The sequence below is a fragment of the Thamnophis elegans genome, chromosome Z, assembly GCF_009769535.1.
Source record: "Thamnophis elegans isolate rThaEle1 chromosome Z, rThaEle1.pri, whole genome shotgun sequence".
Classification (NCBI taxonomy): domain Eukaryota; kingdom Metazoa; phylum Chordata; class Lepidosauria; order Squamata; family Colubridae; genus Thamnophis; species Thamnophis elegans.
Window position 1 is genome coordinate 95177571 of NC_045558.1, and position 18346 is coordinate 95195916.

Genomic DNA, 18346 nt, shown 5'->3' on the forward strand with positions numbered 1-18346 from the left:
TCACTTAATAACAGAAATTTTGGGTTCAGTTGTGTTTATAAGTCAAGGACTACCTATATGCTATCATACACTGAACAAGTTAGTTGTTCAGCGATCCCTCCTTCCGGCCCTGTTAGCTCCACTCCAGGACCAGATGGCGAGAGTTGTCAGGGCCCTGGTCTCAGGCTGCTGTTGCTAAATGCCAGGTCTGTGGTTCACAAAGCTCCCCTCATCCAGGACCTAATATCAGACGAGGGGACAGACCTGGCATGTATTACTGAATCCTGGCTGGGCCATGAGGGAGGAGTCCCCCTCACTGAAATGTGCCCAGAAGGGTTTCAGGTGCTCCACCAGCCACGACACCAGAGAAGGGATGGGGGAGCGGCAGTCATCATCCGAAGGTCATTAGTTTCTTGTAGGATCCCTGCTCTGGAGCTTGTCGGGTATGAGTCCCTGCTGGTGAAGTTGGACCTTGGGGGTCAAATGGGTTTGTTGCTAATGTACCTACCTCGCAACAGCGTTACAACAGCCCTGCCTGTGCTCCTCGAGTCAGTAGCCGAACTGGCGATTGAGTTCCCCAGGCTTATAGTGCTGGGGAATTTCAACCTGCTGTCATGGGGCACAGGAGTTCATGGCTTCCATGACAGCCATGGACTTGACTCAGGTAATTCAGGGTCCAACTCATACAGCGGGTCACACGCTTGACCTCATATTTCTCCTGGAGCAGTGGAGATGTGATCTAGATTTGAAGGGCATTAAGACCTTGCCCTTGTCATGGTCTGATCACTTCCTACTGAGGCTTGACTTTCGGAAACCAATCCCCCACTGTAGGGAGGGGGAACCGATTAGGTGGTTCCACCCCAGGCTCCGGATGGACCCTATGGGATTTCAGACGGCGCTTGGTGAGATACCTGACTCTCTCGCCCACAGTCCGGCAGAGTCCTTGGTCGCTGCGTGGAATACAGCGGTGGCGGAGGCTCTAAACCGGATTGCGCCTTTACGGCCTCTCCGCGGCAGTGGATCCAGGAGGGCTCCTTGGTTCACCGAGGAACTCCGGGTGATGAAGCGCCAAAAGAGACGCTGGAGGGCTAGTAATTCTGAATCCGACCGAACACAATTAAGAGCCTTTATTAGGACTTATCTAGTGGCAATACGGGCGGCAAAATGTGCGCATTTTCCCGCTCTTATTGCATCCGCAGAATCGCACCCAGCCACCCTGTTTAGGCTAGCCCGCTCCCTCTTGAAAGGGAGGGATGCGGATGACCCTCTACAGGGTAGAGCTGAGGAATTTGTTCAGTTTCTGTCAGATAAAATCGCTCAGATTCGGATGGACCTGGACTCCATTTGGACGGTACCAGCTGAGGCGCCGGGGGAAGGTCTTGATCGGATTTTATGGAGCGAGTTTCAACTTGTCGCTCCTGAGGAAGTGGACAAGGCCATGGGAGCGGTGAGTGCCACTCCCAGCAGGGAGGTGACAAGTGGCTGATTCCAGAGGATTGTTAACACATCACTTTGGGAGGGATCCTTCCCGCACCCTCTAAAGGATGCGGTGGTGAGACCCCTCCTTAAGAAACCTTCCCTGGACCCAGCCATCTTGAACAACTATCGTCCAGTCTCCAACCTCCCTTTCGTAGGGAAGGTTGTTGAGAAGGTGGTGGCCGTTCAATTCCGCCGGACCCTGAATGAAACAGATTATCTGCATCCCTTTCAGTTGGGTTTCAGACCTTGTTATGGCACCAAAATTGCTTTGGTCGTGCTGATCGATGATCTCTGGCGGGCCAGGGATAGAGGACATTCCTCTATCCTAGTGCTTCTTGACCTCTCAGCGGCCTGCGATACCATCGACCATGGTATCCTTCTGCAACGGTTACGGGAGATGGGAGTGGGAGGCACCGTCCTACGGTGGTTCTCCTCCTACCTCTCAGACAGGTCACAGTCGGTGTTGGTTGGAGGGCAGAGATCGCCCCCTAGGCCCCTCAAATACGGGGTGCCGCAGGGTTCGGTCCTGTCCCCCCTATTTAATATCTACATGAAGCCGCTGGGTGAGATCATATGCTGGTACGGGATTAAATATCACCAATACGCTGACGATACACAATTGTATCTGTCCACCCCGTGCCAACTCAGCGAAGCAGTGGAAGTGATGTGCCAGTGCCTGGAGGCTGTCAGGATCTGGATGGGAGCGAACAAGCTTGCACTCAATCCCGACAAGACCAAGTGGCTATTGATGCTCCCTCCCAAGGATGGTCCAGTCATTCCACCGCTTAACCTGGGGGGTGAAATTATACACCCCTCAGAGAGGGTCCGCAATTTGGGTGTCCTCCTGGATCCACAGCTGAAGTTAGAACATCATTTGTCTGCTGTGACCAGGGGGGCCTTTGCCCAGGTTCACCTGGTGCACCAGTTGCGGCCCTATCTGGACCGGGAGACCCTTAGGATGGTCACTCATGCCCTCGTTACCTCAAGACTGGATTACTATAACACGCTCTACATGGGGCTGCCCCTGAAGAGTGTTTGAAGACTGCAGTTGGTCCAGGATGCAGCCGTGCGAGCGATATTGGGTGTACCTAGATACACCCATGTTACACCTATCCTCCGTGAGCTGCACTGGCTCCCCATTGGTCTCCGGATGCGCTTCAAGGTGCTAGTCGTTACTTTTAAAGCCCTACATGGTTTAGGACCTGGCTACCTGAGAGACCGCCTCCTGCCATTTACCTCCCAACGACCAATAAGATCACACAGACTGGGCCTCCTCCGGGTGCTGTCAGCTGGTCAATGTCGGTTGGCGGCTCCCCGGGGGAGGGCCTTCTCTGTAGCTTCTCCGGCCCTATGGAACGATTTACCCGTACAGATCCGGACCTTTACTACTCTTCCTGCCTTCCATAAAGCCACTAAGACCTGGCTATTCCGGCAGGCCTGGGGCTGTTGATTAGTATCCAGCCCCACTCTAACAGTATGCATGGTGTGAAATTTTAATACTTGTATCCTTATTTTAAATTTTTAATATATGTTTCGTCTTGTCTGTAAGCCGCTCAGAGTCCCAATGGGAGTGGGCGGCATACAAATGTTAATAAATCTAAATCTAATGGCCCAATTCATACACATTTTGAATCTGTAAACTACTACTTACAATCTATATTGCCTGGATTTACTATGTGAAGCCATAACAAAACAAAGTACATTATATCTTAATATAGTACATGAATCTGGCCAATCTTGTTGTATAGCTTTGAAAAAATTAGGCAAAGTAAATTCAGAATAGTGTTGCACTGAGGGAGGCTTTTTTTTTGCTATTGTAGTAGCATCTGAAAAATAGCAGTGTATGAAACAGAAAAGCAGTAAAGATTTATGGTGAAAGCTATTTGAATAACCACTTTTATATTTTACTAGTTTTAAGTCATTGGGGGTTTTTGTTTAAGAAGACATACCTTTGAACAACCTTTGCAATGAAATCATCTGTGCAGATGAGTGCATCAGAAAGCCCTTTGTACAATTTACAGTTTACATGGGTAGAATCTTGTACATCCATTACCACTGAAAGACAAAATTCATAAGCAGAATGTTATTGAAATAAGTCAATTTTCAATCAATGCCAGTTTATTTATTTGTATTCTGCCTTTATTATTTTTATAAATAACTCAAGGCAGCAAACATATCCAACACACTTTTCTTCTCCAATTTCTCCCACAACAACAACCTTGCGATGTGAGTTGGGCTGAGAATGTGACTGGCCCAAGGTTACCCAGTTGGTTTTCATAGCTAAAGTGGAATGTGGTCGCTGCTTTCTAGTCTAGTGTCTTAGCCACTAGATGAAACTGGCTCTCAGTTTATACATATATCTTGCCCCAATCCGCCTCCTTCCTGCAACTCACCACAAACTAAGGAGTCATTAACAGGGTGCTGAAAAGATACACTGAAGCAAGAGTCAGAAAGAGGGCAGACTTCAAACTGCAGGATGCCAGGGGAATCTGAAAAAAAAACCCACAACTTGGTAATATAGCCAAAAGAAAAATACTTGTTTAAGTATGGATATCAATAAGCCTTTGACATTCCAGAGAACACTGTTCACTTTATAATGAAAGTCAAGGAAATAAGAAACATTCATGTTTTTATTTGCAATTTATTTATGACATTGGAAAATAGATTTGAAGGCAAGATTAGATAATTTGTTGTCCCCATAAAAAAACTTTTCAGAGCTAAATCAGTGTGTGTGTGTTAAATGTGATTTAATAAAAGATCTTCCCAAATAGAATTGATGTTAGGGAATGACAGAACCATCAGTAATACTGCAGTTCTGGTTCAGTTAATTGGTTGCTAACTGTTGTTTGCTTGTTGAGTTCTGAAAAACTTAAAAGCTTTGCACTTTTATAATAAAATACTCATTTCTTTAGAGGCTTGCACATTTGTTGAGAGATACAGAAATCTACCATCTCCCTTTCTGATAAGACTGCCTTGTCCTCTGCATAGAACAAAACTGTGCTCAGTTCACTGATTCATCATAGCTGCCTAAATTATGTTATGTGTTTATAAACTACTATATATTTTGTTGCCATTTTTAGTTTTTATTACTTTGTACTCTGCCTATTCCAATTGAATTTAGTTGCTCTTGGAAACAATTCTAAGGAAAATATGCAAATGAAAGTGAAAGAAATGTTTAATCTTGGTAGAAGAACCATTCCTGATGATAAAAAGACAGCTAATATTTTTTAAACAATTCTGAGATGAAGTCTCTTCAAAAATGTAAGGGATATCTGTAGGACTATTGCAACTGTTTTTCTCTCTGCTGTTTGCTCTTATCTGTGACTCTCATTTATATATTAGCCAAGATCAAAAAGGTCAATGGTGAGACTGACAAGAATTGCAATCTAAAAATATCCTAATGGCCATATGTTGCCATTTGTAACTTAACCTATCTCACAGATTTGCTGCAAGGCTATAGTGAAAAAATCCTAAACTCGCCAATCTGGATTCCTTGGGGGAGAGACAACAAATTCTCGTAACTGTAATTTGATTTCATTTATCTTATTTTTAATATTATCTAAGTATCTAACATATTCTGTACTCACTTCATGCCTCCAACAAACAAATAAAGTATTTTTGTTGGGAAAATACTGATACATTTAGGTTTCATACAAAATTAGTTTTAAATTCAACATGCCAAAATCATAATTTAAATTATTTCTAATTACTGTCTAAAATACAGGCACCATGTCAATACTGTTCTAATTTTATCCAATTTTCTCTGTAAAAGATATTTTCAACTACAAAAGATGTTTTAAGTTTCATCTGGAAAAAAATAACACTTCGCAAAAATTGAATTTATGCCTGCTTGTACTAATCATGTACTTCAAAATTTTCAAGATCTTTTGAGCTGGGTGATGCCAAATCAAACCAAATAACCAAATAAAGTCTATAAATCCAATACTGGAACTTGTCTATCTTTCAAATAGATATACAACCTACTATAATTCTTGAGACAAAAGATGCACAATAGCATGCAAATATAGATAAATATATTATAGGTAGTTCTTGACTTATGTCCACAAGTTAACCTAAAATTTCTGATGTTAAACAAAACAGTTATTAAGCGAGTTTTGCCCCATTGTATGATTTTTCTTGACACAAATGTTTTAAGTGAATCACTACATTTGTTAGTAACACTGTTAAGTGAATCTGACTTCCCCATTGACTTTGCTTGTCAGAAGGGCACAAAAGGTGATTACATGACCCTGGGACACTGCAAATCTCATAAATATGAATCAGCTGTCTGTGTCTGAATTTTGATCAAGTGACCATGGGGATGCTGCAATAGTTGTAAGTGTGAAAAATGGTCACAGCATTTAGCCGTGCTGTTATAAATTTGAATTGTCACTAAACAAACTGTGTGGTAAGTTGAGGACTATCTGTATTGGATATAACAACATTCTTTGGGTGTTTCCTTTTAAAGGAAGCAATAGTACTTACCTTCTTTTAAAACAGTTCGTTTGACACAGCTGCCTATTAGTGTATTGTAAGCCACTTGATGCCTGATCATACTGAGAATGAGAGGTACTCGACTAGGATGGTGGAAAGCAATCTTATTAAGCAGTGTTCCTTGAAGGCTTCGTCCATCTGGCAATGGGGCATCTTTGTTGAGGAAATAACAGTGCTGTTGTCCTGGCAAGGCCTGGAATTTGAAATATATGAACACATATTACATAAAGCAGGGGGGAATATAACAAAGCAAATGCCTTACAGAGGTGAACTGAATCACCTTTCAAGGCCAGAGTTTATTGATTATTCACCACAAAGTTGTTTCAATTCCTAGTGACCATATAGATATGGTAGATTTTATCCAGGGGAAAGTTACACATTTAAAAATATTTAAGTTATATTGTTCCCAAAATTTAAAGTATCTTACGAAGAAAATGTACCAAATTACCGTATTTTTCAGACTATAAGATGTACCAGTGTATAAGACGCACTAAGATTTTGAAGAGGTAAGTAAGAAAAAAAGTTTTTTGTCCTCCCCCGCCCCCTGAAGTACTCTCTAGGCTTTCCCCCTTCCCCCAGCCCTGCTGAAGCCTAAAGAGTGCTTCTGGGGGGTGGGGGAAGGCAAAAACTCCCCCATTTTGGTGAAAAATGGCCCATTTTTCATAAAAATGGGATGCGGGGGCAGGGCTTTGCTAGATGCACCAACATTTCCATGCTCTTTTAAGGGGGGGGGGAGGTGTGTCTTATACTCTGAAAAATATGGTAATCATATTGGAATGATTCAGATATTTAGCATACATCTCTTACAATATCTAACAACTATGTGTGTTTACTGAAGTAAAGGAGATGTATTCCAATGGAGAACTACTTAATCCTGGAATGTATATAGTAACAAACATGTTGTACATTTAATAATGTGGGACAAAATAATAACATTGAAAGCATTCTTTCTCAATTCAGCAAATATTCAATTCCTATTAAACTCAGCAATCAGTATCAATTATTGGGTTCGTTACAAAAGTATCTAAATTAAAATTACCTGCACATAGACAGCAAGACTGCTTTGATCTACATTTGACTACTTTATTTAACTTCCATTACAGAGTTTACTTATGACTTATGTTCTTATATAGTACAAGTCTAACATTCTGATTACTTTTCATAGGCATTTTAAAATAAAATTAACCCCTAACATGTTAAATTTTAACTGACTCTTCCAGGAATAAATTAATATATAATGCTTTAAATCCAACATCCAACAGTTAAGAAAGAGCCTTTTTCTGGATTTGCCCATGTCATAAAGAAATTATCCTTTAATTTCCATTCCAGGTAAATAATGTGATATCAAAAAATAATAGATTTTTTATTCTAATTTAGATTGCATACTACTTATTTGGCAATAAAAGGGTTTATTAAAAGATAAGGCTCAACTAAGTACTATAAACAGAATTAGGCACATCATAGATAAAGAACCATACATACATACATAAAATCTTAAAAGATGTCTAAGAGTTACAAGCTTTCAAAATGGCTATTGGCAGAACTGATAAAGAGAGGAAGTTAAAATAAAAACCCCTAAAAACAGAAAGTGGGAGATGGTTTATAGAACCCCTTGGAAATTTATAGCAATACACCATAACAATGCATTGCTTGAGTTTGGAAAAAAAAAGTCCTATACAGGATTGATGTTGTAGGAGATTTTTCAAAATTTTGTTATCTTTATTATGTCAATGTTATACTATTATAACAAGAGAATGTTATGTCAACAAGAGTGTGATAAAGGAAGAAAAAATGTCCTTAACCATTTCTATTTTTCTGTAACTATTCCAGTTTGGAAACCAGAAAGATTATTTTCTCTATATTGCTGGAACACTGAAGAAAATCTTTAAAATGCAGAAGACTGTTACAGACCTACTGAGCTTTGTTCTCTGGGATAGAAAACCAAATTGGTAGCATTTGTAACAGTATGACATTGAAACTACTATTCAAAAAGGGTAGTGTTTATAATTCTCTCTAGATAATTCTCAGATACATAAAATAAATAATTCTGTAGATTAAGAAAAAAGCAAATAAAACACAAAACAAACTATCCCAAAGGTGCTTTTTTAAGAGGCAACTGGACTTTCTGGTTTTTCTTTGAAGATAATTTGCTTCTCAGCCAAGAAGCTTCTTCAAAAAAATAATAATAAAGCGAAATATCTTCAAAGAAAAACCAGAAAGTCCAATTGCCTCTTGAAAAAGCACCTTTGGGACACAAAGCAAATTACTATCTAAAAAAGAATTTTTCAGATTTACCACCAAAATAGAGGTGCTATTGCTCTTACATATAAAATGAACAGTATGATAGAGAAATTAACAGTGATCCCCATAAACATCTACAAGAAGAAATTCTACTGAATTCTATGGAGTTCACTTCAAGGTAAGATATTATATGTGGGTGTATACATATTTATTAATTTATTTAGTCATGTTTATGTAGTGCATATTGAAGGTGGTGAATCTTTGAGAGCTGTAGGCAACAAAATTTCATTTTAATGTATGACGATTAGCCGTGACCTGACAAAAGTGCGCACGACAAAAGCGCGCCGACAACACCACATCGCTAAAACAGCGACATCATCACCGCGCCGACAGCAGCGTGGTGACCGAAGGGCGCTTTACAACAGCGCGGCGGCAGAAAGCAGATTTAAGTTAAGGTAAGGGTTAGGGTTTAGGTTTATGTTTCGGGTTAGCGTTATGTTTCGGGTTATGTTTAGGATTAGGGTTAGCTTTTGAATGCTAGTAAAAGCATTTTGCTGAGTGCTTCGGAAGGCGCGGATGTCTGCGCGCTAGGGTCGCATTTTGCTTAGCGCTTCAGATGGCGCGGATTTGCCCTCTGTGGTTATGTTGGCGGAAAAGGGCTTCGCGGTTTTGTCGGTGAACCCCGATTAGCGTGCATTTAAAGTGATAATAAAGTTATTCTAGGTCTAAGCCTAAGTAGGCATATTTAGAATAACTTAAGAGAAGATTAATCCCAGAATGGTGAATATAAAATGAAAAAAGAGAAGACAGGAAAAGAAATTAGCCTATAGGTAGTCCCTGGGTTATGTTCATTTGTTTAACATCATTCAAATGATGATGCCACTGAAAAAAATTGACTTACCACAGGTCCTCAAAGTTATGGCACTGCAGCATTCTTAGTCATGTGATCAAAATTTGAGTGCTTAGTGACTGAGCCGCATTTAAAACTATTGCAGCGTCCTGTGGTCACGTTTTCTTGCCCTGTGCAAACTGCCTCCATTTCAACTCTCCCTCACCCCCCCCCCCAAATCAGCGTATCTCTACCTCCCAATCTATTGGTCATCCTGCAAGCGTGGCCAAGATAAGAGATTGCTGTATTCTGCTGCTGTACACACACCCACACACCATGCTATGAAAGGTGGCCGAAAGGTCAGACAGTCTGAAGTCCTAGCCTAACTGCATGCACCTTTGCTAAGTGATATAGTCATGTGATGTTTTCCTTAACAATTGCTTTGCTTAGTAATGGAAATTCTGGTCCCAATTAGGTTGTAACCTATCTCAAATCAATATAGGACTTCACAGTTAAATAGTAATGAAATTCTCAGTTCAAACCTAAAGGCATTACAAAATAAAACACAACTATATTTATAGCACTATGTATTAATATTTTTCTGGTGTTCCAAAAATTCTATACTTAGAACTTGCCTAGCTCATATATTACTCCCTCACTTGATAACTTACAGCATAAAAGCGCATAGTATTGTGCAATGGACAAGGATCCTCCTCCTCCTCCTCCTTGGATAGCTCAAACTGTGTGATGAGCTCATATAATGGGACATAGGTTGGAGGAGTGTCAAACAGCGGGATACCTAGAAATAGTAAAAAAATATTATCAGCCCCAGAGATTTAACTGAAGAACAGCTATTATTACATTGCAGTTGAGGGAATATTGTATTGTTTAGTGCAATTCCTCCAAAGGGAGGGGGTGAGGGAAGAACTTACTGCACTATGGAATTGCCATAATTATCTTCCCAGATGCCACAAATGTTTAATAGACAAATACATTCCCATTTGGCAAGGATTATATCATTAATTATATAATAAAGACAACCTCAAAGTTAACATGGTCCACCGAGAGAGTACTATACTTGGGTGATAAAAATGTATAATCATCAATAGATTTAATATATTAGAAAACCTGTGCCTTTTCCCTCATTTCTCTCCCAACATTTTAACTAAGTGTATTAGCATAATATCTCTGTTTTGAATTTGAGGCTGAAGGCAGACTTGTAGAACTAAAGGAGAACTATATCAGCATTTATTTATCAGCACAAATGCAACACACACAAACACATATGCTGGTCTTGTTGTATTCGGGTCTTTTCCCGTATAAGATTGAGATTGTCTTGGCCAACCATAGAGCGTACGCCCAGAGTGGCCACTACCAGAAGACTCGGTTTGGAAGCCGCAGAAAAAGTCATGTGGTGGCGGCGGCAGCGGTCCCCTGGCTCTGCGGAGAGAGCTGGGCCAGGGCATCGTGAGGCTGGGAGGTGTACGAGCAAGAGTGGAACAGCTGCTCGCGCAACCACCCTCTCCAGCCGTGCAGAGCACCATTCACTGCCATTTCGAAGGCGCCAAGCTGCGGGAGCCGGGCGGCGGCAAACAGATGCTCACATGGCTTGGTGATATCCCTAGATCAGTGAATGGCACTGTGTCCGGCTGGAAAGGGGATTTCTCGGTTGGCTGCTCATGAGTTACTTCATGGCTGTGTTACGCTGCTGCGACAGCAAAACACAGCCATTTGCCCATGAGGCTGTGCCCGGCTCTTTGGGAGCCCGCTCACAAGAGAGCAGCTGCCCGGCAACCCCCCTCTTCAGCTGGATACAGAGTCGCTCACCAATCTAGTGGTATCCCAAAGGGGCTAAGCAACGCGATCACCTTTGCCTCCCCCCCCCCCAGTTCCTGTGGCTTGGCATCTTCGGGATACCGCTAGGTTGGTGAGCGGCACTCTGCCTGGAGATGAGGGGTTGTCCAGGGAGCTTATTTGCGGGGGAGGGATTATATTTTTGCCCACCAGAAAAATGTGGCATGGCCTTATTATCAGGACATGTCGTAATTTCGGGGAAACACGGTACACCATCTGCTTGGCATTAAGATTTTCAAATATTTACAATTTTTTGTTCAACATAGGAAGAATAAAAAAGGATAAAGTATAGAAAGTAGCTATGGGTAACTTGCCAGGGCAGGGGAAATGACAGGGGAGAACAGAAAAAGATGAAGCATATTTATTACCACAAAACTCTGTGCAACTTTATTCTGAGATGCTATCCTTTTCCAGACTATGATTTATTTCCACAATTATTTCTAATGATAAATATATGACATTTGCTTGGCTTAAAAAAAAAGAGAATTTCAGCAGCAGAAAATAGGACTATTTCTAATTAGGTTCATGGAAAATATATAGTCTAGATTGTGAAAAAGAATAAGAATGCATTTTTAAAAAGCTACTTTGCTGCCATCTAATGTCAGATGTAATTTTGTCAGATATTACAAAATTTTTGCAATAATTTATCAAAAGTTATTACCGGTGCAATTCTGAAGTTTCTGAATGAAAGCCTGAGAAACAGGAACTGGTTTTGGAAATTTCAAAAAGAAGCAAGCTGGAAAATCAACACTATTGGCACTGGTAACTGAGGAGAATGAGGGTGTCCTAAAAAAAAAGAAAAGAGAATTTGATAATAATCAGATTTTTTTTAGTGGCTGAAGGCCACAGCAGAGACGATTACATGTGTAGGGAGGGAGAGTCTTAACTCACTATTTTATTCATTAAAAAGAATATAATGGGCAACGTGCAAAAAAGGGACCAGATATGACCGTGTCCTATAGAACATTAATGAGCATCCAGTGTTGCTTTTTTTCTTACCCTTTGTTATCAACAGGGTGAGTCCCCATAATCAGAGGGGCAATCGGAAGTTTATTCATAGTTAAGGTTCCCTCAATTGTAACACATACATTCATGCCTAGGTAACGAGGAACTGAAAGGAAAGGAGAAAAAGGTACAATTTTTCAAATAGTTGTAGCTCAATGAGTTTAATGCTAGACACTGCATAACTTGTAATCAACATAATTCACTGTTATACAGAAAACAGATTTGTGATGCATGCCCTTTGATAATAGATGGCATTCTTGGGTGAGCAATGACTTTTAACTTCCCAAAAGCTGCTATATACCAGTTAAGATTTACCCATTTAATACTGCAGGCAAGCTTAAATCCTATGTCCCCCCATGAACTGGAAGTACAATTTCTTTTTATGTCATATTCTTGAAGTATGTTCTTTTACTGGAAGTCAGGAGCATGTACATTTAATAAATAAGAATATGCTTTTTTTCTATTTATTCTCAAAGTTTTAAGCATCATTGGAAAATCTGTAAGATTGTATGGGATCTCCAACCCTGTTCTCACAGCCCGAGACTTTATTTAAAAACCAAATATTCCAGCTATGTCCTTTCCAGGGATCTTACTCTGTCAACGCCATTTAAAGATATTTATTAGGCTCTGAAAATAGGAACGACTGTCAGTGACACACTCCTTCCAGCTTTCAGAGTTTAAGAAAGGAACTGTAACCACAGAACACTTTCTCATACATTAAAGTATATACATCCTTTGGCTTAGATTAGTATCTGTAATGGAACCAACAATATAGATGAAGGGAACATGTGCAGGGGTAACAAGAGATGGTAGCAAAATGAGGGGCAATGTCTTTTTTGAGTCTTGGCTATTTAGTCTTTAATAACGTTCAAATTAAGTGGCAGCAATTTAAAATGTAAGATTATCTCATCTAAGACATTCAACGCCAGTATTGTGCTCCATATCAATATAAATCATGAATTTGACACTGAATGAAGAAATTCAAGATCACTTTTAACTTTAAGGAGGTGTCTCTGATTCAAAGCCCTCTCTGGGATTCTACATGAAATATATATTTCAGAAGTTCAGTGTATTTGTTTAGGTTGCATCACAAAGGAGGAAAGAGTTTCACAATGTTTGTTCTCCAAATATTTTGGTAGGAAGGTATAGTACTGTTTAAGTGATCAATGCATCCCATAGGGGCCTCTGTGATTGTTATCCCAACCTCTGCTTCTGGATGAGGCACAAGGCTATCACTATGTTTGCATCTCCTTCTCTTCTTGAATTTGTGTATTCTTATATGTCTGTATGCTTTTTTTTTGCAAATAAGTAGTTAACATTTAATCCTTTCTCATTTTGTTTATATATTTTTCATTCTCTTTTTCTATCCTCCATGTCACATTTTTGTTGTTGGAAGACAGTAATTTTTTATTTCTACCTACATTTTACTTATTCATGATTTCTCCAGAATAATCCCTGTAGAAAATAATTCATTGCTTACTGCTTTTTAGCTCCATAAACAATTTAAAATGAAATATAAATTTTATATCTGCCTTCTTGTTTTTTTATCTATCTTTTTTAGTGCTTCCCATTTCATTTTCATTATATAGTATATGGATGTGTCCTCTTGTTTAGTTGCATTGGCAAAGAGTTACAACATAGTTATTGGATTAGTAATTGTTGCAATCAAAAAACCCTGAGGTTCTAATAATTTTTTTACACTTTATAAATGTGATTAAAGATTTATGTTTTTCTAATACAATACAATAGCAGAGTTGGAATGGACCTTGGAGGTCTTCTAGCCCAACCCCCTGCCTAGGCAGGAAACCCTATCCCTCTGTTTATGTTGCCTAGAACTGTTGGCTTTTTTGGCAGCTGCTGCACACTGCTGGCTCATATTTAAATGGTTGTCCACTAGGATTCCAAGATCCCTCTCAGTTACTACTATTGAGCAAGGTCCCACCTGTACCTGTACATCTTGCCTAAATGTAGAACCTTATTCTTTTCACCACTGAATTTCATTTTATTAGATAGTGCCCAATGTTCAAGTTTATCAAGATCCTTCTGTATCTTAAGCCTATCTTCTGGAGTGTTGGCTATTCCTGCCAGATTGGTGTCATCTGCAAATTTGATGAGTTCCCCATTTATTCCCTCATCCAAATCATTGATGAAGATGTTGAAGAGTACTGGGCCTAAAACAGAGCCTTGGGGTACTCCACTGCATACTTCCCTCTATGTAGATGCAGTTCCATTGAGGACTACATGTTGAGTGTGGTTGGTCAGCCAGTTACGAATCCATCTGGTGGTGATGCTGTCCAACCCACATTCTTCTACTTTATCTAGTAGTAGGTTATGGTCTATCTTATCAAATGCCTTACTGAAGTCCAAGTAAACTATATCAACGGCATTCCTCTGGTCCACTAATTTTGTCACTTTGTCAAAGAATGCAATAAGATTAGTCTGGCATGATCTGTTTTTGACAAACCCATGTTGGCTATTGGCTATTACTTTGTTTACTTCTAGGTGTTTACTAATTCATTGCTTGATTATCTTTCCCAGAATCTTTCCTGGTATTGAGGTCAGGCTGATAGCTCTATAGTTTCCTGGATCTATTTTTTCCCCCTTTTTTGAAGATGAGAACCACATCAGCTCTTTTCCAGTCCTCTGGCAGTTCCATGGTGCTCCAGGATCTCTGAAAGATATAGTTCAATGGTTCTGAGACCTCCTCTGCCAGTTCCTCCAGAACCCTGGGGTGTAATCCGTCTGGTCCTGGTGATTTGAACTCATCTAGGTAAATGCTCACTTACGATTTTCTTCCCTATTTCAATTTGTGTTCCTAATCTGATTTTTGTGGTGCTATTTTTGATAGGTTGGACTGTTTTATCCCTTTGTGTAAATAGTTAATAGTTCTGCTTTCTCCCTGTTGCTTGTCACCTTCTTGCCACTTTCTCCCAGCTATGGACCAATTGTTTCCTTAACGTTTTTCTTGTTTTTAACATGTTGGAAGAAGCTTTTTTTGTTATTTTTTACTTTTGTGGCAAGCTTTTCTTCATTGTGAACTTAGCTTTCCTTACTTCATCTTTACAGGCTCGGGCTATTTGCTGATATTCTACCTTAGATATGTCCCCCTCTTTTCACTTTTTATACTTAACTTTTTTGTCTTTCTGTTAGACTATGAGCAAGTAGAGTTGTAGTTATTCTGGAAATCAGAAATGAGTTGGAACATGAAGAGAGCACAGCACTTCAGGCTATTTCTCAGGTTGAGGATATATCTGTGATCCAGGTAGCATAGTCATTTCACAGCCCCATCATTTAGACCATGTGAGTCCAACCAATTTCCCATGGCCCAAGGGCTAGCAATAGTCAGATAGCAATGTGGCCCTACAAGATCATAAATTCTATGATTTATATACATTAACTATATTATATATTTTATATGCAGCCCAAGACAATTCCTCTTCACTTAATGTGGCCGAGGCAAGTCAAAAGGCTGGGCACCTATAATTTAAACTTTCAGTTCCACAATGTAGTAATTTCATCAATAATTATCACATAATGGCTGCAAGAGACTACAAGTTTTTTAAAATTTGAATTATTTGCTTTAGCCTTTATTAAATATGAATACTGCATACCTAAATGCTTTACTGCTATTAAGGATATTGAAGGAGAAGATTTAAAACAATTCAGCATATAGAATGCCCAATTCAGAAAATCAGTGGATAACAGGAAATACTATGTAAGGATAACGTACCATTATTCTCATTCAGAATGATGGGAGCTCCAGTTCCTTCTTCAAATAAATCATAAGGAGAAACATAATACTTAAGATTCATCAGGTGACCTGAAATAAGCAGGTTTGTTAATGGAAAAACAAGAATAGGCAGAAGAAGAGTAAAAATGAAGTCTAAATATTGAACTGAATATATAGTTAATCTTTTCAATTAGTTATTTATTCAATTTTTATAGCTGTCCATCTCAATTAATGATTAAATTCCAAAAACTATAAAAGCAATACAAATAAAAAGCCTTTAAAACAATAAAAGTTATGATTTTATTTATTAAAAATATGTGACTTATGCATTTTAGTTTACCCACCATTGTTATTCAATACTTTTGGGACTAAAGATGATTTGAAAATTGAACCACAATACTGCCTGCCTTTCTTTGAGAGTTGGGTTTAATAGTATTAATATTACTATGGTTGTTCTTACAGTCAGGTAGGTGTTTACACTGGATTTGGCATTTCTCAAGGTCTGAGCTAGGCAGATGTTGTTTGATGATGTTAAAGGTATTGTTGCAGGATGCAAGCTGTTCCAACTAAAACTATCTTTTCCAATTGGCTGATGGTGATTTTGCCAATGCTGATAGTGTTCAGGTGGGATTCCGGTTATTTCTATTACTTTCTTCTTCATTCTACTTCTATTTGCAGGTCACTTTGTATTTTGCGATTATAGTGATTTTTTAAAAAAGTTCTTTTTCTTCTGCTGTCTCCAAATACTGTTCTGCCAACTATCCAGATTGCTATTGTTGTTAATCCTAGGATCCTGCAGTTGATGTGGAATCCCCAAAAATAGTGCATTTGGCTGTAGACAGGAACAACATTTGTGCCAGATATAAAGTTTTTGTTGTTGTCAGAAACTGAATTTGTTCTGGGGAAGAAATAGCAAACTAAAGGTATCTCTGTGGAAAGGAGAACTGAAAATCAGGACATGACTAGATGAGCCATGACTAGACAATTTATAATATTTTCCGTACAAGGAAAGGATCTGAGATTGCTTACAAGTCAGCTGTTTCAGATTTGGAGATCTCAGAATGAAGGAATAAGCATCTTGGTAAAACTCAGTTAATATCTTGAAAGGACTCGAAGTTCATATATTTCTTTTTCTAATCACTTTTGAAAATTGCTTGTTAACTAATTTGCATCAATTAGCAATCTTGGAATCAATATATTTCATTATACTGGGTAAGCTTACTGCAATCCTTGATGAAATAAATTTTAACTATAAGTTTAAGAATTTATATTTTAAAATTGAACATACTGAAAAATATTTTTGAACAATGGACTCACAATTTAATTTTAATAGTCTCTTCCTCTATAGTTAGATAGTGTTTAAAAGACCTTATGGAAAAGTAACAAGTTCAACTTAACAAGATCAACAATGAGCTGAAAATGGATTTAGAAATGACAGGCTGTATGAATAACAGAGAAAAAGATGTTACACTGGACATATAAAATAATTAAAAGAGACAAACAAAAACCAAGAGACTAATTTGGAGACTTTTATTACACTGGATTTACAAAAGAGGGCTTGTTAAAATTTTGAACAATTTTGTGAGAAGACGTAAAGAAAAAAAAGAGAAAATAATCAAGTTGTACAACTTTATTTGAAGGGACTAAAGATCAGAGTTGGTAAAAGTAAAAGTTGGTTTATTTGATCAAGATTAAAATAGATAGGTTGTTATTTCTGGTAAACCTTAATGGGCTTTTGATGACCTTAAGACTAGAATGATGAGGCTTTATGAATTTATTTAAGACTGCAAAAGATTTTTTTTCAAATGTACATATTGATTATAATATGCAGTTTATGTGCATTTTCTATAGTTTTTTTGCTGAACTAGCAGTTTTTGAAATCGGTATTTTATCTGTAGTGCACTACTGATTGAACTGCATTGTCTGAGCTAAGCAAGGGCCAGAAGAACAAAATTAGGTAATAGTAATTTCACAATTTGCTTTAAATAATCAGGAATCAATCATTATAAAATAACAAAAATCATTGCACCATTAATTGGGTTATATTAGTCTGTCTGTCTACAATTATCTATCTATCATCTATCAATCTATCTCTCGCTCTCTCGCCCCTTCCCTCCCTCCATCTTTTATAGAAAATGATTAGTAAAAAAAACATTTCCTACCACCACTTCTAGGAGTGAGATAGCCCACGCTACCATGCAGAATTTTGTCCAAGGGACTTGCATTCGTGGCTTGCCTATAAGGAGATAAAAAACAAAAACAAATTTCTAGACATTCATGATACAAAAGACATATCATATTCATGTTCAATCAGAAGTTAATTATGTCTGCAGAATTAATTCAACTGCATATAAATTTGGACAGGACTGCAATCTAATTCTTTAAATGAGATCCTCTCCTCTCCTGCCATTAAATCTCCCTGGATAAACAGTCACGAGCACTGGATATCTATTACTGCATTTGGGAAACACAGTTCAGTTTTATTTCAGCAACTGTTTTCTTAATCTTTTAAAAAGAAAATCTCACACATCCTCTATTGAAAGCTTTGGAACTGATCTTTTAAATCATATTTGGACTCTAAGATCTATCATACATATGAAGTTCTTTAAATAATTATACATATAATAACATTAACCAAACAATTACAACTACAATAAATCTAATAAAACAGGATAATAAACTAACATAATAAAGAAGAAAAAAGTTTAGTAGGAAAAAGGTTTGATAAATGATGT

General features: G+C 38.5%; 1 protein-coding gene across 2 annotated transcripts in view; it reads right to left on the reverse strand.

Moving 5' to 3' along the window:
- Positions 1-18346, reverse strand: part of MED1 (mediator complex subunit 1) — a 39015-nt gene that overhangs the window by 7343 nt on the left and 13326 nt on the right. For both annotated transcript variants that reach the window (XM_032235732.1, XM_032235733.1), the window contains exons 9-16: positions 17774-17847; positions 15612-15701; positions 11876-11987; positions 11538-11662; positions 9694-9821; positions 5944-6145; positions 3852-3947; positions 3408-3513 (exon numbers count right to left, since the gene is read on the reverse strand). In XM_032235732.1, coding sequence (XP_032091623.1) covers positions 3408-3513; positions 3852-3947; positions 5944-6145; positions 9694-9821; positions 11538-11662; positions 11876-11987; positions 15612-15701; positions 17774-17847 — 933 coding nt within the window. The remainder of the gene's footprint in view (positions 1-3407; positions 3514-3851; positions 3948-5943; positions 6146-9693; positions 9822-11537; positions 11663-11875; positions 11988-15611; positions 15702-17773; positions 17848-18346) is intronic.